This window comes from Chenopodium quinoa, unplaced genomic scaffold (assembly GCF_001683475.1).
Source record: "Chenopodium quinoa cultivar QQ74 unplaced genomic scaffold, ASM168347v1, whole genome shotgun sequence".
NCBI classification, from domain to species: domain Eukaryota; kingdom Viridiplantae; phylum Streptophyta; class Magnoliopsida; order Caryophyllales; family Amaranthaceae; genus Chenopodium; species Chenopodium quinoa.
The window spans coordinates 5198215-5219371 of record NW_018745024.1 but is presented as its reverse complement, the minus strand read 5'-3'; the positions used below and the strand labels follow the sequence as shown (position 1 = coordinate 5219371).

Below are 21157 nucleotides of genomic sequence, written 5' to 3'. Positions count from 1 at the left end.
AGTAAATTAAATCCAACTCAAGCTAATATAGAAGAAATTGATGGTCAAATAAATACATTAATTTTTTCCAATCGTATGAATATTCATAATTCTGTTATAAAAATAAATTAAAATGATTCTATTCTCATAAATGGTATATACTAGCCATCAAAGTCATGGGCTTCATTCCTAAAAGCCCTCAAAAAATATCCCAAAACTTACAAATACACACATCACTCCATCATTCATTGCCCTCCCTTTTTTCTCCTCAAAACAAGATAAGGTGATAAATCAATCACTCAATCTCCCTCCAATTCTCACACTTACACTTTCACCATGCTATCTCTCTCCTCCTCCCACCCCCTTTCTTCTTCCACCACCCTCTTCTCCACCACCACCAAACACCTTCTCCCACCACCTTCCTCCACCTCGCTTCGCCTCGCAAACAAACAACAACCAATCATTTCATCCTACTCTCCCCCACCTCTTGTCCCCAACCTCATTATCCCCAAATCCTCCTCTTCCCCTCAACCCCAAAACTTATACCAACCCTTTCGCCCCCCTCCCAACCCCCTCCCCCAAAAATACAAGAACCTCGATACCGCCTCGATCATCGAGGTTCTTGCTAACCGTCTTGGGTCATGGTACGAGTACGCTCCCCTTATCTCCACCCTGTTTCGAGACGGGTTTACTCCACCTTCAATTGAAGAGCTTACTGGAATCTCCGGTGTTGAGCAGAATCTCCTCGTTGTTGCTGCACAGGTGAGGGAATCCATTGCTGATTCCCCCATTATTGAGCCTGAAACTCTGGCTTTCTTTGAAAATGGTGGTGCTGAGCTTTTGTATGAAATTCGGATGTTGAATACGTCGCAAAGAGCTGCTACTGCGAACTATGTTGTCAAGAGAAGATTAGACGGGGAAAGAGCGCGGGAAATTGCGAGGAGTATTAAGGATTTTCCGGCGAGAAAAGATGAGCCGGGTTTTGGGTGTTTTGATTATAATTGTCCTGGAGATTGTTGGGCGTTTTGGCATTATCGGCTTTCGAGGGAGTTCATGAATCCGTCGGAGAGGAGGAGCTCGGCGTTGGCGACGGCGTTGGATGTTGCTGATACGGATAAGGCGAGGGAGACTGTGAGGGAGGAGATTGAGGGGAAGAAGGTAGGGAAAGTGGAGGAGATTGTCAAGGCGGCGATTAAGGTGCCGGTGGTGAGGTTGAAGATGGGTGAGGTTGCAGAGGCCACGACTGTGGTGGTATTGCCGGTTTCGCAGGCGGTTGAGGGGGAGAGTGGGGTTGGGAGGGTGCCTATGGAGTGTAAGAGTGAAGGGGAGTTTGGTGTTTTGGTTGCAAATGAGGGGTGGGATAGGTGGGTGGTGCTACCGAGGTGGATTCCGTTGGCGGGGATTGGGACCGGTGGGGTGGCGGTGGCGTTTAGTAATGCTAAAGTGTTGCCATGGAGGGTGAATAGGTGGTATGTGGATGAGCCGGTTTTGGTGGTGATTGATAGGAAGAGGAGGGAGGTAGAGGTTGATGATGGGTTTTATTTGGTTGCTAGGAAGGGTGGTGATGATGGAGGGTTGAAGGTGGAGAAAGGTTCGATATTGAAGGAAATGGGGGTGGCCGAGAGCTTAGGGACGGTTGTGATTGTGGTTAGGCCTCCTAAAGACGAGGTTGATGATCAATTGAGTGATGAAGATTGGGATTGATTGTTTAGTTTAGAAGGGGGTTCTTGAGGTGAGTCTTTTTGGGTTAGATTCATGTAGATGGAAAAGAGACCAAAGATCATTGTAGTTGTATGATGACTATTGCTCTAGTATAGAGCTTGTAATTTTGTTTTCTTTGTTTTGAAATGGATACATATTATTCAATCTTTTACACCGAAATGTAATTTGAAGTGTTCTTTTGCAAATCGATTATCTATTTGAGTAACTAGCAGGGAAAGAATAAAGACAAAACTGTTCATGTCTTTTCATTATTGCCAATGCATCAACTACTTGTAATCAAGCAAAAAATTGTAGCAATCTTGAATCCAAGCAACTCTGTTTGAATGTCAGATTCAGAAACTGTGAAATTGAGCTGATCTAATGGCATAACACTATGCGCGAATAGCACATAGAAAAACAGACCAGAGATTTCCTTTTCCCATTGCATCACATACTCAGGAAACAAGAAATTAATGTATTAACTTGAAACAAATGGAACAGGGCAATTGCCAATATCTAACCCAACGCCTGAAATAAAGCCATTAAAAGCTAACACTCTAATGAAAGTACATGTAATTTATCTAGCAACAAATTTCTTGTTTCTTGGATGACCTATTATAAGATACATGAAGACTAATCAAGATTCAAACATCACTACTCAGAATACTGCGAAGGGCACTTACTTTCTAAAGCACTTCTGATGATTTCTAATCAATTATCAGGTAGCTGCCCACAGTCTTCTATGACCACTGGACATTTAGTTCTTCCATCGTCACTGCCCTGTTTCTCCATATCCGTAACCACATTATAACCTTCGACAACTTTACCAAATACCACGTGCTTTCCATCTAGCCATGATGTCTTTGCAGTGCAAATAAAGAACTGTGAGCCATTACTGTTTGGTCCAGCATTTGCCATAGAGAGAATACCGGGTCCTGTGTGCTTCAACTTGAAGTTCTCATCTGCAAACTTCAAACCATAAATTGATTCTCCTCCAGTTCCATTTCCCCGGGTGAAATCCCCACCCTGGCACATGAAATCTGGGATGATTCGGTGAAATGCTGAGCCCTTATAATGGAGTGGCTTCCCAGCTTTTCCAATTCCTTTCTCCCCAGTGCATAGAGCACGGAAGTTGTCAGCCGTTTTGGGGGTAACATCAGCAAAGAGCTCCATAACAACTCGACCAGCCTTCTTAGTCCCAATCAGAATGTCAAAAAAAACCTTGGGATTCGGCTTTGCCATCTTGCTCTTCAAAGTGTTGCTACTGAAACCAAATCAAGAACCTGAGAATTAAACAAAGCCAATTACATAAAAAGAAAGCACAGTTAAGATTACATACCAATGAAATCTGACCAAAATATTCAGATACAAACAAACCAAAGTAGCCACACTCATTATAACTAATGACAGAAATAAACACCCTTCAACTAATTGTGCTTTACATAAAATAAATCAATATAAAACCACCAAAACCAAATGACAAACGCCATAATCAAGCAACGCAGAGATAAGGAACCTTCAACTACATGTGATTAACATATATAAATCAATACGAAATCACTAAAAACCAAAAGAAAAACGTGATAAGCAACCAATGCAGAGATGAGCAAACTTAAAATAACTGTGATTTGCAGAAAATAAATCAATACGTAACCACCAAAACCAAAAGACAAAAGCGATGATCAAGCAAAGTGGCATCACTAATTTCCAAATGAACTTCATTGCTCAAACAAACAAAAGCAACAACTATAAAATTCTCCTAAACTATAGCATCTCCACACCCAACTGAGTTTGTGTTCTTCAAATGCAAATGTCGGAAATCGTTTCGACTGCTTACACAATATTGGGTTGAATATACAGGACAAATCCTTCCAAGCCCAATACATTTAAACCAAATTATATTTTATTTCAATTAAAACAAATAACACCTAATAAAATTTGTAAAACAATATGTACATTTACTCATTTATACACTAATTTTATGTTAAAAATCTTTGAATTTGAAATCAATGTTCGTCACCCAGAAAAAATCCCCAAAAAAATTTAGAGATAGTACAAGCTGATTGACGACATTTATGATATTGCACATCTTTTGAGCTCAACAGGTTACTAAAATTAAAAAACCAGCAAGCCTTCGATATGTGCTTCTTTCTCAAACAAAATCAAACAACTAATGTACTAATTAAAATTTAAATCTTTAAAAAAAAAAACCCCCTTAATTTAATGGATTTATGAATTCTTGTGAAACAGAAATTATAGGGTAAAATAGGAGTAATGAAACAAAAATGCAACAGAATTAAATAGATATAGAGAAGTAGATAAAGAAGAATGTAAAAGAGGAGAGAGAAAATGGTGAGAAATTGTACCTGTTGTTTTAAAGGCCTGAGTGCTTCGCGAGGTGTAACGGTGATGCAGAGAGGTTTAGGTTTTTAGAAAGATGAAATATGCTGTCCATAGACAGTAGGATGTAGAAGTGTTAAAAAAAACCCGACTTGTTTGACCTGACCCAATACCAAATTTTATTCATTTATTTGGGCTGGGTACTTAACCAGATAAAATAACTCGAGTTCTGGGTCGGCCGGACAATGAGTATATATATATCGGGTACCCATTAATTAAATAGGCCCTTTTTTTTTTTTATTTTATGAAATGTATAATAATCTTGCACTTTATAATAAGGGCTTGCTTGACATCGTTTTTGGTTTTAAGTTTTCAGTTTTTTTGAAAACTAAAAACTAGAAATAAGAAAAAGGTGTTTCCACTTTTTTGTTGTCAGTTTTCAAATTTATCATGAATTTAATAAGTTTGACTAATTTTTTATTCATTACATGACATATATCATATGATTTTAAAAAACAAAAAATCACAGTTTCGTTTTGATTTTCACGGAGGTTTAGAATAAAGAAATAATATTTTAAATTATTATTTTAAGTGGAAATCGAACCACACACCTACTAAACTATAAAATCCGCACATATACGAGTGAGCCACAACACTCATACTAAGTTTATTCTACAACAAATTCTAAATTCTGTATAGTCTGAGGCCCAAAGCTAGTCTGAGGCCCAAAGCAATCTTGGACCCTGAGCAATTGCGCAGGCCGCATCGGCTAAGGGACCGACCTGCTAAGGCCTAAAAATAAGTCTAATTCTCGGGGCGGGCCAAGTTTTAGGCCGGAAATTAGGTTCCCAAACCCACCCTGAAATGGCTGGATTTTCTGGCCATTTTTGGGTCGGCTTAAAATGCATTCCCAAAAGCCTGCTAGAAAATTTAAAATTTGGGGTCGAAAAAATCTGCCCAAAACCCACCTAAATTCGGGCTAGGCTGACTTGATCAACTCTATTTCTTGAAAACCGCAAATCATAAGATGGACCTGGGTCCATCTAGATCTAGGTGATGCGGGTCCAAAAACAATAATGTTGTTTTGATATTAACATATACTACCTCCGTTTTTATTTAATTGACACCATTTTATCATTACGATTGTCAACACACTTTTTTAACATTAATATCTCAAATTCTCAACATTGTACAATTATATTAAAAAAAAGTAAATATTAATAAAATATACATTGAGACGATTCAAACAAGATCCTACTTGAGTATATTATATTGTAGCTATAAGCCATAAAAGTTAGTCAAAGTGTAATTTATGAATAGTTTAAAAGCCAAACGGTGTCAACTAATAAAACACGGAGGTAGTAGATATCTTGCCTTATCCTATATTTTGTTGCTTTCTCTTCTTCTGTTTTGCGCTCTGATGATTTCCAATTTTCGATCTACATATACCATTATTTAGTACCAATATCTTCCATAAGACTTACAATAGGTCATGCTTGGATTGGGTGTAATGTATGATGGGATAATATAAGACAAACTTGAAAAAAACTTAACTAATCAGAGATATTATTGTAGAAGACAAGGTATTTAAAATAAAATAAGGTACTTGTACCATGAAGAGAAGAGAGAGATGAGACCCTCATGATGAGCAAGGGCGAAAGGACGGGGGCTAGAGGAGGCCCGGCCTCCCCGGCCCAGATTTGCGGCCCTTGATTATTAACTCTTGCCCCCCATTAAAGTTAGGTTTTTTTAGATTTTAACACCTGATAAAAACGGAAAAATTGATATTAACACCTCCAAAAAAAAAAATTTATTTTAACACCTCTTAAAAAAATTAAATTGGAAGTTACCACCAAAATCATAGTTCAGTTGACGGAACTGTTACTGGGTCCCATTCTAACGGATAGTTTGGTTTTTTGAATTCCCTCTATATATGCACGATTCTCCCCAATTCTCCTCTATTTTAACCTAATTTTTGTTTGAAACAGTTCGATTTGCTTCAAATTAACCAAAATTACTGGATTAATTGGTTTTATTTTAGTTCGTGGAAGACATTGAAGCTACTGAAACAGGTATTTGGGTTTATACGAATGCAACGAATTATGTTGAATCAAATTGGGTAAATTTAGGTTAGTTGTCTGTTAATTATGTAATAAATTCATTAGGTTTATTAATTAGGATTGTTTTGTACTGGAATTGATACTTAGATTGTGTTATGTATGCATGAAATTGCCCAATTACAAAACTAGGGTTTATCAGAAATTGAAATTTGGGGCTTTTTGTATTAGTTCATTAAAATTGAAAATTGTTGTTAACAATGTTAATTCGTTGATGATTAAATGTGTATATGTAATTGTTGTTCTCAAAGTGATGCAGATTATGGCGTTTGTTAGCTCTTCCCCTTCTAATGAAAAGAAATGCAACTGTGGTGTGCCAATGGGCAAGCTAACTAGCTGGACAAGGGAGAATCCAGGGAGGAAGTTTAGAGCTTGTAAGTTTTATGATCCAATCACAGAAACAAGGGGCTGCAAATCTTTCGAGTGGGTTGATCAACCTGTTGGGACAGATTGGAAAACAGGGGTTATTAACAACCTCTTATTGGATAAGAAGCTGCTAAAGGGTGAAGTCAATGAATTGAAAAGGGAAGTTGATGAAATCAGTGGTCAAAGGAGGTGCCTACTAAATGAAGTTGATAATTTGAAGATTATATGCAAGGCCTTAAAAGGTGACAGGAACAGAATGAACAGGGAGTGCAGTGCAGGGAAGACAACTTCAATGAACTATTTTGGTTGGTTGGGCATTACAATTTGTATTAGTTTGTCAATGTTTGTTGTTTTAATAATGGGTAGGGGTGGTTAACTTGTATTAGTATCAATTAAGTTATGGAACCTAAATTTAAATATTTTGTATTGGCTTGAGTTGTTATGAGAATGGTTTCAATGATATTTGCATTGACTGAGTTGTTGTTTTTTTAAAATGCTTTAACATTGCTAAAGGAATTGAAGATTATAAAAGCTGTGAAACTAGCTCCCTTTTTTCATTGGCAAAATAAGTAAGCACTTCAAAAGTAGTTTGACAAAAGAAGCTTACTTTATACTGCCTTAAAGCAATGCAAATCAGAAATACAAGTTTTAAAATGTCATATGGTAATCAAACCCATAGGAAATCTACCAAATCATACATAAAACTAACAAATTGTTCACTGATAAACACTGTTCACTAATTAGACACATGAATTCACTGGGTGAGGTTCATCTTGAAGGTCTGCATCTTGCCCCTTGTCACAACACCTGTTTGCTGAGCTGGTTGTGCTGCAGGCTGACTTGAGGGGGTTCTTGCCTTGGTTGGAGGCTCTTTCTTTGGGTTTGGCTGACTTGGGCTAGGTTGACTGGAGATAGCCCTCTTCTTTGTTTTTGATTGACTGGAGGTTGGTTGGGTTGAGGTAGGTTGTCTTCCAACTCCTGCCTCTGTTGCAGCCTATCACACATGTTGTGTCAAAATGGAATAGTTAATGACATGTATTATAGGATTGAAAATGTACCAAAAAAAAGAGTAAGAAAGTTGAGGTTGATTTGGGTTACCTTTTTTGCAGCCCTGAGCTCTTTCTTTTTTCTCTCCTCTACCATCCAAGGTGTATTCAAGGGGGGTCTGCCTACTGCCTTTACCAGCTCTGTTGCTGGTGCTGGAGGTAGTTTGCAGGTCTTGGCATAATGCCCAAAACCCCAACAGTGTTTGCATTGCTTCTTCCTCTTTATTGAGCTACTTGCAGTTGAACATTCCCCTGGCTCAAGCTTCCTTTTCTTGCTTTTTGGTCTGCCTGGCTGCACTTTAAATGCAGGGGGTAATGGTTCTCTCATTTTGACTTTCTCCCAGTGTTTGGGACCTGGCATTGGGAGGACAATTGGTTCATAAGCAGCTCTGTATGTTTCCATTGTGTAGTATGGGTCAACATAAGCCTCTATGTCACCCCTCATATCTAGCATGCATGCATAAGCATGAACACAAGGTATCCCAGTTAGTTCCCAATGGTAACATGTGCATGTTTCTTTCTCCAAGTCAACCAACACTTGGTCATCCTTAAGCTGCACTTCATATGTGTTGTCCCTTGATGGCTGTACCACACACCCCCTAGCCACAAAATCTATCCTATGCAGAACATGCCTGACATATGGCACTAAGTTACTATGTATATCTTTGGCATCCTCCCACTTTTCATTATTCCTGTTCATTATATACCTCCTCATCCATTCCATTTGGGTGAGGATTGGTTTATCTCTTGCAGGCCTGATTACTGCATTGAAAGTCTCACACATGTTGTTCAACAACATGTTGGACTTGGCAGTAGGTGGAAAAGCATGTCTACACCAATGCTTGGGAGGAATAGTCACTAAGTACTCATATGCAGCTTCATCAAGAAATTTTATAGACTCCATGGCTATCTCATACTCAAACTGACAAATACATACATATACAATCAGAAAAACACTCAAACTGACAAATGCATACATATACAATCAAACAAATACTCAAACGGCCAACTACATACATATTAAACCACACATAACAACTACTCAAGTCAGTAAACATATATGTAATACATGCATTATCAAACACAGCACTAAACATGTAAAACTAAACATGTATTGTCATTACACAATCTAACAAGTACTGCGAATGGAAAACTTAGCACATCAAAGGGAACAAATTCACTTACAATAGTGTTAGCCCTAGCAGCACTCCAAAAAAGCTCCTTAAATGTTGCTCCAGTGAATTTGAGCTTAAAGTTGGCCCAAATATGCCTAACACAAAACCTATGGTCTGCTTTGGGAATAACATCAGCCATTGCTTCAATCAATCCCTAAAAAAGGCAAACATCAATGCACCAAATTAGAAGAAACTCAATCACTTACACATGAATAAAAGTTTTGGAAGAAAAAAGTAAGGTAGTATTACCTTTTGCCTATCAGACATGATGGTTAGCCCAGCTCCTTGGTCATGTGTGAACATAGCCATTAGAGATTCTAAGAACCAACCCCAAGTTTCCTTGTTTTCCACCTCCACTGTGGCCCAGGCTAGGGGGAACAAATTGTTGTTCCCATCTTTAGCCACTGCCACCAAAATCTGCCCAGGGTAGGCACCTTTGAGGTGACAACCATCCACCCCAATAAGTGGCCTACAACCTCTTGCAAAACCATCTCTCAGAGGTCTTAAATAGATGAACATTCTGAGAAACAAGGGTGGTTCTGGCCTATCAATACCATCAACAACAATATTACACCCAGAACCAGGGTTGTACTTCATCACAGCTTTCCCATAATCCCACACCTTTGCATACTGCTCCCTAGCAGAACCAAATATAATTAACTTTGCCCTACACCTTGCTACCCATGCCTTAAAATAAGTCACTTCAATACCCAAATAATTCATAATCTTAGCCCTAATCTCCTTAATTCTCAAGCTAGGGTTACTCCTAAACTCCTCCAAATACCTCTGTGCTATATACTCAGCAATAAGAATCCTGTTCTTCCTCACTCTTAAACAAGTGTGTTTCAATCTGAGGGTTTTGATTTGCCAAGTTTGCTGCTTAACAAGTTTTGAAGCAAAGACCTTGAATTGACACTTCACTCCCCCCACACATGTACAAGCAGGCATTCTACAAGTGTAAGTGTTGAACTCACAATCACACCTATACCTACATTGTGTTGTAATCCTAGTACTGTCATTATGCAAAAAGTAGAACTCATACCTGTTTTGAACTGCATGAAGTCTAAGTGCCCTCCTTAGCACTTGTGCATTGCTGAACTTCAGATTTACTTTCAACTGAATAGGGTTCTCAAAGTCAACAGCAGCATTGAACCATGGAGCAGTGTCCTCTTCTTCATCAGAACCACACAAACTCCTTGATTCATCTGAATCTCCTTCATTCTCTGGATTCAGATGCAGATCTCCAACATCCAGGTCTTCTCTAAGCTCTGACCTCTTATTTTTCAGGGGAACACCTTCCTCTATTTCACTTCCCAGCCCTTTCTTCAAGCTTTTGTTCACCTTGTCCAAAATATCCTGTGACCCTTCAATATACCATTCCTCATCCCCTTCATCATATTCTTCCTCACCAGGTTCCCAACCCAAGTCCTCATCACTTAAATCTTCACTTGAGTACTCAGAGTCAACATCCTCAAGCTCATTAAACTTCAGAGCTTTTGCCTTTGATGACCCTTTCCCTTTCAACCTACCCTTCTCAGTTACCACTTCAGCTACTTTCTCTTTTCCTTTCTCTGCCTTACTAAACCCAGGGCTCCTTGTCACACTGACAGTAGTATCAGTGGTGCCCTTCTTGCCCTTTTTATTTGCCTTTGGTGGATTGGGTTGGGCCTCACTTGTGGGCTTAGTAGTAGTTGGTACTGTTACAAATACTTCTACATACCCTTCACCATTTGCTGTCTCCAAAAGACCCTTAATATCTTCACTATTAACTAGCTCCCTTTTCCCAGTGTTAAAAGTTTTCCCCTTCTCCCTATACCAACAATTGTAATGCATAGGAACAGGGATATCCCCTTGAACAAACCCATGAATAGCAGCTGTCCTAATCAAATGCACATCCATCTTAGACACTTCAACTTTCCATTTCCAATAACACCACCCACCACACCAAACGAGAAGCTGCCTATCTTTGCTTACTCTTTTTGGAACAAATGCACCTCCAACTCTAAGACAAATGTCAACCTTGCCATCATTGTCCCCCATTATCTACCCACCAGTCAAAAAGGAAAACATATATTAAAACCCATTCAATAATTGAACATTATATGATAACATGCGCAATGACACTAAGAGAATAAACAAATCTACCCTAATTATCTAACTTGCAGTGCAAAGGCAGCAATTCCAACATTTTTGCATAAACAATTCAAACTCAATTCAAGTACTCCATGAATTAATTAAGAATAAACCACTGTAAATAACCTCTAATCTCAATTAAATAATTCAATTACCCTAATTCGCAAAGTCAATTAAATAATTAACCTAATTTGCATAGTCAATTGAATTGTCAAGGGTTTCATGCTCTTCTACCAAAAGTAACCTAATTCAGCATATAATTGCAATTTTGACATCAACCAGCACCACAATCAAAGATGATAAAAAAAAAATACCTTCTTTGGAATCTTCCGACTGTCTTTGTAAGATCTCCAACAACGTTTGCCCCTTTTTGCTTGATGAAGATGACGAACACCTGCTGAGTTGTTCTTCTGCAATGTTGACACCTAGCTTTGGTCCTCAACCACACAAAATTAGGTTTAAATTTTGCCCTTTGAATATTTGTTTGATTTGATGAAGATTCAGAGAGAATTGAATGAAGAAGTTGGGTGAGTATTCAATGAAGGAAGAACATTCGTATTCTGTTAGGTGAAAATTGGAGGTAAAACCAAATGCTGGGGCCCATAGACTTTTGTCGTCACGGAATCCGTTATCTAGTGGTAACTTCCAATTTAAATTTTTTTAAGAGGTGTTAAAATAATTTTTTTTTTTGGAGGTGTTAATATCAATTTTTCTGTTTTTATCAGGTGTTAAAATCTAAAAAAACCTTAAAGTTATTATATATAGTAATGAAGACACATATGATACAACAAATGAAGCTTGTCATATTAGGTAGGTAGTGTCCCAAGGAGCCTGGGTTCAAATCCCATCACTCACTTGTTTTTTTGATAAAGACTTAAGCTACAAATAAACTTAATGACAGAAAATCTGCATCATATTTTGAGAATTGAGATTCTACTCTTGTTTTTATCATTGTTCAGACTTTAGAAGCAAATCAAACAAAAAATACGATTCAACTAAAGTATTTTTGTAACAATAAAATACTAGTACATTTTTTTTCCCATCAACCTGTTGTTTAACAAGTCCGGCCCCCAAGACTTGAAAATCCTGGCTTCGCCCCTAACGATGAGGGTAATAGTTACCCACCCTCCCTCTAGTGTAACTATTACCCCCAAAATGAGAGAATTGATTCTTCTTTCTTTACTTCATACCACACCATCACTACATAATTTTCCTTACTTTAACACCATCACTATTTCTGTGAGAATATTACCTTCATCAGTTTCTTTTTTTCTTTTTTTTTTTCTTTCTTGAAAATCATTAAAAACATTTGTATTAGGTGGTTATTTTTCATCAACTTAAATTTAAGTTGATGCTTGAGTGTACATGATATTTGGGCAAAATTATTTAAGATGTATGATTTTGATCTAGCTAGTTAAATTTAACCAATACTTGAGTTTGTATGATATTTGTGTATTTTGCTAAGAACAATTTTGTATTTGGATATATTTTGTTATTTTGAACTTTTTTTTGTCAGAAATATGAACATATGATACGTTTCTTATAAATAAATATTTTATTGATTTATATTTCGGAACTTGAAAATCTTAATTATAATTTGACATGTGATATGTTTCTTATGAAAATTTATTTATTTTGTAAATCTATGTATTGTTAATCATTTTACAAAATTTAGAATTATGTACAATATAAATTACAAAAAAAATTGTCCATAATAACACCACCTTTGGGCAATCTTCCAATAATAACACGACCTTTTGATTATTCCAAAATAACACCAATTTTCCCTTGCATTTGCCAAAAGTGGTACAAAAACGGTTGGTAACTACATGAGACACGTGTCACAATCTCATTGGTTAATTTTTTAAAAAATATTTTAAAAAATAAAAGAAAAACATAAAAAAATTAAAACAAACCTTAAATTTTTTTTTTTTTTAAAAAAACCAAAACCAGCCCCCTCCTCCACAGCCCAACCCCCTAATTCACCGAAAAACACCAGCCTCCCAACCCAGCCCTTTTTTGCCCATGGCCAGCCCCCAGTTCACCGAAAAACACCACCCTCTCTATCTCAATATTCGGTGCATGACCCTCCCTTCCCTTCCTCATTTTCGACCACCTACTACCTTTCTCCTTCCCAAAAACCACCTCCTCAAAAGCCTAACCAATCGAAATTACCTTTATTTAGAGGAGAGAGGCTCGAAATCGGGGTAGATAAAAAGAGGGGGTTCGAAATTTGCTAAGGGAAAGGGAGGGAGACTGGTATCGGGAACAATGAAGAGAGGGGGCTGAAATCGGGAAAGAGGAATGGAGGGGGGGCGGGGCTGGAAAGGGGTCGAGAAGGGGAGGGGGTGCCATAAAAGGGGTCGGGAAAGGGAGGGGGTGCCAAAAAGGGGGTTGGGAAAGGGAGGGGGTGTCGGAAAAGGGGTCGGGTAGGAGAGGGGGTGCCAGAAACTGGGAAAGGGTCCGGGGATAGGGTGGTTTCAGGTGGGAAGTTTTGGTGTGGGAAGGTGGATGCCGGTGAAAACGGGTGGGCAGGAGAGCTGAGATGTGGGAAGGGGGGTTTATTTGATTTTTATTTTCTAGTTTTTTTTTTTAAAAAAAAAAATTATTAGGTTTTTAAGGGTTTATTTTTATCAAAAAAAAAATGAGCAATCAGACTGGGACACATGTTCCAAGGTTACCTGTAAAACAAGTTACTGATTTTTTGTTTCATTTTTGGCAAATGCATGTGAAAGGTGGTGTTATTTTAAAAAATCAAAAGGTTGTGCTATTATTAGAAGACCACTCAAATATGGTGTTATTCTGAGCAAATTTTCCTATATATTATATATCTAAACATTTGATGTTTTGCATACGTAAAATTATTTTGTTTCGCTTATTTATATATTTCTAAATTTCTATAAGTTTTGTAATTATGAACATATTGTATTAGATATCTAAACTTGTTGAATAGATTTTGTCTACCTTGCATACTAAATTATTAATCTTATTGGTTGAATTGGCACAAAAATATATATACAGGAGCCATATTTCTAAATTCTAATCACTCCAAAAACCCAATGGATCATTTGTGTGCACTAGCTCCATCCAAAATTTTCAAAATCTAATTATTAATGTACTAACACTACAAGAATTAGGTGGGTTTTCAATGGATTGGTTCCGACAGACACGTAATTCCGTCGAAAAAACCAAAATTTTCGACAAATTTATTAATTGTCGGATATTTCCGACGAATTCAAAAAATCCACTAGAAAAAAATTTCGTCGGAAAATATGTACATTCCGATGGAATTTATATTCGTCGAAAACTTCCGACGGAATTTCTGTCAGAATATTTTTTTTTTAAAAAAAAAATAAAAACACTGAAACCCTAAACAGCCAACCCCCCCCCCTTTCATTTCCGCTGATTTTTTCTCCTACTCCTTCACATTTTCATTCTATCTCCTCTTATTTTCTTCAGATCTTCCCCTTTTCTCTCCTCTTATTTTCTTCAGATCTTCCCCCTTTCTCTCCTCTATTCTTCTAAATCTTGTCCTTCTCTTTCTCTCTCATCTCCACCCCCCTTCCCTCCTCTATCTTTGTCGGTCTTCTTCTCCTTCTCCCTCCTCTTTCTCTTGTCTTCTTCCTTTTCCTCCTTTTCCTTCTTTTCCTTCTTTCCCTCTGTCCTCCTCCTTCTTCTCCCCCCCCTCTCTCTCTCTCTCTCTTCGTCCTGAATCACCAACATCAACCGCCTACGAAAACCATGACCACGTATGTTGTTTGTTGTGTCCACAACTCTAGATTGATCTAATTAAACTACAACAAAACAAATTAATGGTTTTTTTAGGTCAAATTCGACCATGAAAACTCTAGATATGGGGTTTTCATGGTCGAATTTGACCATATAAACCAAAAGTTGAAGATTTCATAAGGTATTTACCCTTTTCTTACAATTTATTATATATATTTTTTATTATTTTTTTGGTAATGTTGGTCTTATGTAGGGGTAGTGGTGCTGGTGGTGCATGTGGCTGCTACGTGTACGTGTTGTGGGTGGCACTGGGTTTGTGGCATCTGTGGGCTTAGGCGGGTTTAGGGTTAGGGTGGGGAGAATGGTGGGGATGGTTTAGATATGGTTTAGTAGTGTTAGTTTAAGGAGAGTGGCGTGGTCTTAGGTAAGGGTTAGTCGGTGGTGGTGCGGCGTGTTTTTTTTTTTTAATTGATTGAAGCATTTTCCGACGAAATTTCCGTTGGAAATTTGCAATGGAATTTTCCGGGACCGGAAAATATCTTCCGACGACGGAATTTTGTCGTTTTTCTTACAAAATGTTTCCCGATAACCGCTTCCGATGGAAATTCCGTTGGAAACGGGTTTTTCGACAGAATTCAAGGTGTTTCCGACAAAATTTTTTTGTCAAAATTTCCATTAAAAATAACCTTTTTTCTATTAATGTAGTAAACAAAAACTTATATAAATACCACTTAAATTCTATTAAATAATGAAATATATATAAACTTTCAGGATGTCTAGTCTAATTATCTTTTTAACGAGTTTTAATTTGATTGCTAAAAAAATTAAATTCATATCCTATCTCCATTTCAATTTATTTGTAACAATTAGCTTAAAAGGTTACTATATATTATTTAGGGCAAAATTTTTCTTTGCTTTTACACTTATGGAAAAATACATATTAATAATCCCAACTATTGTCGATTTACTTCTAATAATCTCAGCTAAGGTTCATTTTTTTAATAAACCTAATTATGTCCTAAGTTTGCCTCCAATGGTCTCAATCAGTCAACTCCAAGTCATTAACTTATTGTAATAGGTAACCAATACACGTGTCAACACGTGATTAGTCAAATTTTAAAAAAAAAACTGTAAACCATAACAATCACCACCACCTCCCCGTACGCCACAACAAAACACGCAGGGTTAACCCCAAGCTCGTCGAAAAACAAATGACCATCTTCCTAAACCCTCATAAATGGTCGGTCGGCCTCTCCTAACCCCAAAAACCTTCATAGTCGGCACATTCCCACCCCAAAACCACATAATTCAACCGTCGAAAACTCCTACCCCAAACCACTGAATTTGACTATAAAAAATAACCTTCTCACCATTGAAGACGAGTGACCTCCTTTCCCTAACCCCCAAATTCTCGGCACCCTGGGCGGTTTTGAGGGTTTAAGAAGGGAGAAGGACTGACACTGAATTTTTTCGATGGGGGGGGGGCGAAGGAAAGAGTGGTTTAGGGGGTTGAGTTCAGTGAATCGGCTGTGTGTTTTTTGGGGGTGAGGAGGGCCGATCAACCATTTTCGGAGGGTTAGGGAGGTGGCCTGCCGGTGGCCGATTGTCTGTGTAGGTTAGCTGGGATTTCACAGTTGGACGTGTGGGTTGGGTTGGCTAGATCAGTTTTCAATATTTTTTAATTTTTTAATATTTAGGCCAATCATGTGGTAACATATGGTGTTACAAAAAACCCTTTCAATAGGTAACCGGTTTTTAGGACCATTGGAGCAAACTCAGAGGTATAGTTACGATTATTAAAAAAATAATTTTAGTTGGGATTATTAGAAGTAGATCGGCAATAGTTGGGATTATTAAAGTGTATTTTTCATATGCTTTTTATGTCTTTTTATTTCTCTTTTCATCATATTCAACTTTATTTTCTCCACCACTCACAAATAAGATTTACCTAAATTTTAGTGAATTTCACATCATTGCAAATAATAAACAGAGGCAGTGCTCGTATGTGTATACTCTAGTGTTTTTTTTCTTAATTTTGTCATTGCTTATGTTGAAACACCACTGTTGTCTATTTATGAATTGTCCCGTATATATATATATATGAATTGTCCCGTATATATATATATATATATATACACAATGGAGAAAGATGAGAGAAAGCACAACCTTATAACACTACAAGATAAGCTATTTTGCGACATCCAAATTTGTTGCAACAAATAGCAAAAACTGTCACAAAAAATAGTTGCAACAGTCAACTATCGTAAACTGTTTGTTACAGTCAGAATTGTTGTAAAATTTTTATTTTTGCAACAGTTTGACTGTCGTAAGAATTTTTACGACAGCTTTGCTAATTTCAACGATAGTTTTTTATTTTGTCGCTGTAATTATTTTACAGCAGTTTAAAACCGTCGTAAGTTATGAGAGAAAACAAAATCGTCGTAAGATGGTATTACCGACGGTTGGCCGTCACAAAAAAAAGCCCTTCCTCTGTCCCACTCTTACTTAGGCTTCCCTGCCCCCAATTCCCTCAACAGCCTTTCGCACCAGTGCACCACCATTATATCCCCCTTCCCACCACCACCTTACACAAAGATACAATATGCATCAAATCATCAAAAACCTACAAAAAATTAAAAAAACAGAGATTCACGAGACTGTACAAAATTCGAATAAACAAGCCACAAATCACAATAAATCAAAAGAAAATAAGCGAAATATAACAAATTAAACAAAAATAAACTAAATATAACATATTCAAACGAAAATAAAATGAAAATCAAATGAAAATAAAGAAACAAATGAACAACAAAAAAAAGGCAATACAAGCACAAAATAATGAATTTAGACCAAAGAATATCAGAATATAAACAAAAACCACATTAACAAAAACAAAAAATACAAAAAATTAAACATACCTTCGAAAATTTCATCTTTTTTCGGTGTTGATTGTCAAATTCGACCATAAAATCTCCAGATTTGGAATTTTTATCGTCAAATTTGACAAAAAAAACCCTCAACGTCACGAAATTGATCGAACCTCAAATACACAAATTTCAATTTGTGTAGCCACCTTCGCCATTTTTTTTTAACACAAGAAAGGAGGACGAGAAAGAGTGGAAAGAAGGAGGATAAGAACGAAACAAAGAGGGGATTGGAAAAGAGAGGAAAGAGAAAAGAAGAAGAGGGGAGATGATTTGAGAAAGAGAAAAGAGAAACTAAGAAAAGGTGGAGAAGAGGAGAGCGAATCAGAGAAAAAGAGAGGAGAGGAGAGAGAAAATGAGAAGGGAAATAGAGAGGAGAGAAAATGAAACGGCGGAAGAGTATTAGGGTTGGTGTGGGCTTGTTGAAGTGGGTTTTAAATACCATTATTTAAAAAAAAAATCAACTCTAAGACAGCCATTAGCTATTGCAAATTGTGACAGTTTTGAAAACTGTCGTAAGTTGTGACAGTTTATATCTATCGTAACTATTAATTTTTTTTTATATTTATTTTTATTTTTTTTTACTTTTACCCCCCAAAAAAATAACGAAATTGTTTTTAACGACCAAAAATTTTAAAAGTTTTATTTCACCACTAAAAGAGTTTCTAAAAATTGTTTTTTACCACCTAACGTCAAGAAAACCGTTAAATTTAATGGTGAATTTTTTTTTTTTCGATTTTTGTGCGCATATAGGTTTAGATGAGGCATTTTGGACCTACGGGTCCAATATGAAGACAGAATTGACAAAATGATCGAAAATGCCTCGTTTTGCGTGGTTCACGTAAACCGAGGTGTTTTTAAACACTCAAAAGGAAGCATTTAAGATCATTCTTTGTCAATTCTGACCTCAAATTGGATTCGAAGGGCCAAAATGTCCCCAAAACCCCTAAAGATGATGTGTTTCGCACAAAAATCAAATAATTTAAAATATTCTGTTAGATTTTTCACGACAGGTGGTAAAAAACAATTTTTAATTTTTTTGGTGGTAAAATAAAAACTTTTAAAATTTTTGGTAGTAGAAAACAATTTTATGATTTTTTTGGTGGTAAAAGTAAAAAAATTCCTTATTTTTAGTATCTATTGCAACATTTTTTTGGCCGAAAACTGTCATAACTCAGCAATAGTTTAAAAAACAGTCATAATGTTATGACAGTTACAAAAACCATTGTAGAATTAAAATATTACAACAGTTTTTCTAGTTGTCGTAGAAAAACTATCGTTATTTGCCCGAATTCCAATAGTGAAAGATTAATGAAAAGACTAATCTATCTATGCTTAGTATTTAAAAAAAACAAACCACAATCACTAACATGCTACATGTCACCACAAGTCAGTTACATGCCACATGTTACCTCCCTTAATATTTACTTTTTGTATTCCCTTTTTAATAAAATTATATTTAAACAAAAAATTTAATGTTAAAATCTTTATGCATTCCATAATTTGTAAATTTAAGTAAGAAAATGAAGTGTTCTATTTTTACCATAATAAAATAAAGTAATAATCTTTTATCTCCTAAACTTAAAATAAAATAAAAGTAAAAAAGATAAAGTCAATATTATACACTAAAAGACACACCAGCAATAACACGTATCATCTCCTGATGTATCTTTAATTATTATTATTATTTTATATAAAAAAAGTCTATTAATTAAGGAAGCAAATCAATTTCAAAAAATAATATTATTTATGGTACACATTCCATATTAATGTAGTATATATAAAGTAAAAAGATTTCACAAATAATTTTTCTAAAACAAAAAATTGGACAACTATAACCAAAAATTATATTCTTAAAAATATTTTGTGATCTGTTTTACAACAAAAAAAAAATATTGTTTGGATTTTTTGCCTGTTTTATTTTTAACTGTGTATTAGAAGCTACAATTAAAATTTAACGTATCACATACTTTTATTATTCCTCGTCTAATTTATAATTATAATATTTATCTATTAATAATCTATAACGATCACCGTGCATGGCATATATATATATCAATAACTTATACTAAAGGCGAAACCAGGAATGACACTTGTCATTTCCTGGTTAAAAAATTTCCCACTTTTTTTTCCCTTTTCTTTTTAATTTTTTTGCCATATTTTAATGACATCTATATATTTTATAACCTATAATAATAGTCATTTTCATTTTGACAACATATTTAATCCAATATTACTCAATTAAATTTTTTACATATATTCTATATATACTAGGAAACTTTTAATTACAAAAATACTAAGATAGATTAAAAAAAAAGGTATTGGAATATATTGTTTTCCAAGATTATTATAATATTATCAATATCAATTTTAAAGAAAAATCATTTTGGTAGCATACTTTGTACAGAGTATTAATCTTAAAACTATACATAACGTTTATAAGAACAAAATAATTTTGTTATAGTATACTTCGTACATAACATATATTATAAAATTAAATCTAATTGTTCTAAACATTTACGTGATTATTTTATTTAAAAAAAAACCTACTACTCACTAAAAATATATTTAAAAAGTTGATTAAGGAATACTAATTATCCTAAAGTAAAATGAACTCAAATAAATTTTCATATTATGCCGATCAAAGTGTGTCAAAAATTTATGGACAAATGTATATGACTTCGTATATGGGTACTAACCTAATTACCTAAGCTAATAATTTAATTTTCTTATATAAAACGTTATATCTTCTAAGTTTCTATTACTATAGATTTTTTTTATACAATTCAATTCAATAATCTTTACATTTAATTTAAGTTATTTTGTTACAAATAAATTTTCTGGATAAATTATTGTTGAATTTGATTAGGGGATTTTGCTCCCACCAATCGGAATGCGCCACGTGGACCAATCAGGTCCTGCCAAGTGTCCCCCAGTTGGAACAACCATGGCTTCCCACGTGGCACGCGCTTATTCGTCCACCTTGGACCTGTTATGTCAAGACATGTGGCATACTCCATGCCTAATGGAGAAACCGGCCACCCAGGCCCAACTTCCGAGGGAAGCCCAATCGGCCCTAGGTTAACCTAAACCTAGGATGGACACGTTTTCCAAGGTTATAAATACCTCCCTTAATCCTCATTAAGAGAGATAACAAAAAAGGATGACAGAAAAAGAACACAGAAACATTACGGAAGAAACACATTAATTACACACAGTAATAACCGGCTGATCTCGCTAACAAAGCAGATTACCTACATTAAACACTCTCACCTAGAGAGACCTAATCACTTTAATTTCCGCATTAATTACTCCTTAATCAAGTACTAACTTGACCGTTGGAGGCGGAGCTCCCAGGAGTCTCCGTTATTTTGCAGGTACAGGCGTCCGGTTCCAGTCTCGGAATTGTAACTCTCCCGCAGGACATCAGAAAACCCCGAAACATTTGGCGCCGTCTGTGGGGAGAGTACTTCTGAGATGGCATCCAAGTCTGTACCGACTCCTGAAAAGAGGCGTCCCCTAGACGACCCTCAAGTTCAGTCGGACCATGATACCGAAAGTGAATTCGAAGTTGAAGCTCATACAGCTTCAGACGGGACCCTAAGGGCCCGACGTACCCGTCATACCGAAAGGAGGGAACGGGAGCA

At 36.1% G+C, this 21157-nt stretch overlaps 3 protein-coding genes and 1 long non-coding RNA gene across 6 annotated transcripts; 1 reads left to right on the top strand and 3 right to left on the bottom strand.

Moving 5' to 3' along the window:
• Positions 1-155: 155 nt before the first annotated feature.
• LOC110708356 (rubisco accumulation factor 1.1, chloroplastic-like) lies at positions 156-1943 on the top strand. The gene has a single exon (XM_021886470.1). It carries the CDS (start codon positions 316-318, stop codon positions 1681-1683), a length of 1368 nt encoding a protein of 455 aa, XP_021742162.1. The 5' UTR covers positions 156-315; the 3' UTR covers positions 1684-1943.
• Positions 1944-2090: 147 nt separating this feature from the next.
• LOC110708357 (peptidyl-prolyl cis-trans isomerase CYP19-3-like) lies at positions 2091-4201 on the bottom strand. 3 transcript variants are annotated; one of them, XM_021886472.1, is made up of 2 exons: positions 4047-4201; positions 2091-2963 (listed from the first exon to the last, which is right to left on the bottom strand). In XM_021886472.1, exon 2 carries the CDS (start codon positions 2920-2922, stop codon positions 2392-2394), a length of 531 nt encoding a protein of 176 aa, XP_021742164.1. In that variant the 5' UTR covers positions 2923-2963; positions 4047-4201; the 3' UTR covers positions 2091-2391. The 3 variants fall into 3 exon arrangements, with proteins under 3 accessions (XP_021742164.1, XP_021742165.1, XP_021742166.1); XM_021886473.1 differs by having other exon boundaries at positions 2091-2944; positions 4047-4163; XM_021886474.1 differs by having other exon boundaries at positions 2091-2941; positions 4047-4154.
• A 2850-nt stretch (positions 4202-7051) lies between these two features.
• LOC110708982 lies at positions 7052-8500 on the bottom strand. Its single transcript, XM_021887208.1, has 2 exons — positions 7602-8500; positions 7052-7497 (listed from the first exon to the last, which is right to left on the bottom strand). Exons 1-2 carry the CDS (start codon positions 8451-8453, stop codon positions 7258-7260), a joined length of 1092 nt encoding a protein of 363 aa, XP_021742900.1. The 5' UTR covers positions 8454-8500; the 3' UTR covers positions 7052-7257.
• An 8258-nt stretch (positions 8501-16758) lies between these two features.
• LOC110708355 lies at positions 16759-17779 on the bottom strand. The gene is made up of 2 exons (XR_002508714.1): positions 17505-17779; positions 16759-17209 (listed from the first exon to the last, which is right to left on the bottom strand). It is a non-coding gene; the product is annotated as an uncharacterized LOC110708355 (long non-coding RNA).
• Between the last annotated feature and the right edge of the window lie 3378 nt (positions 17780-21157).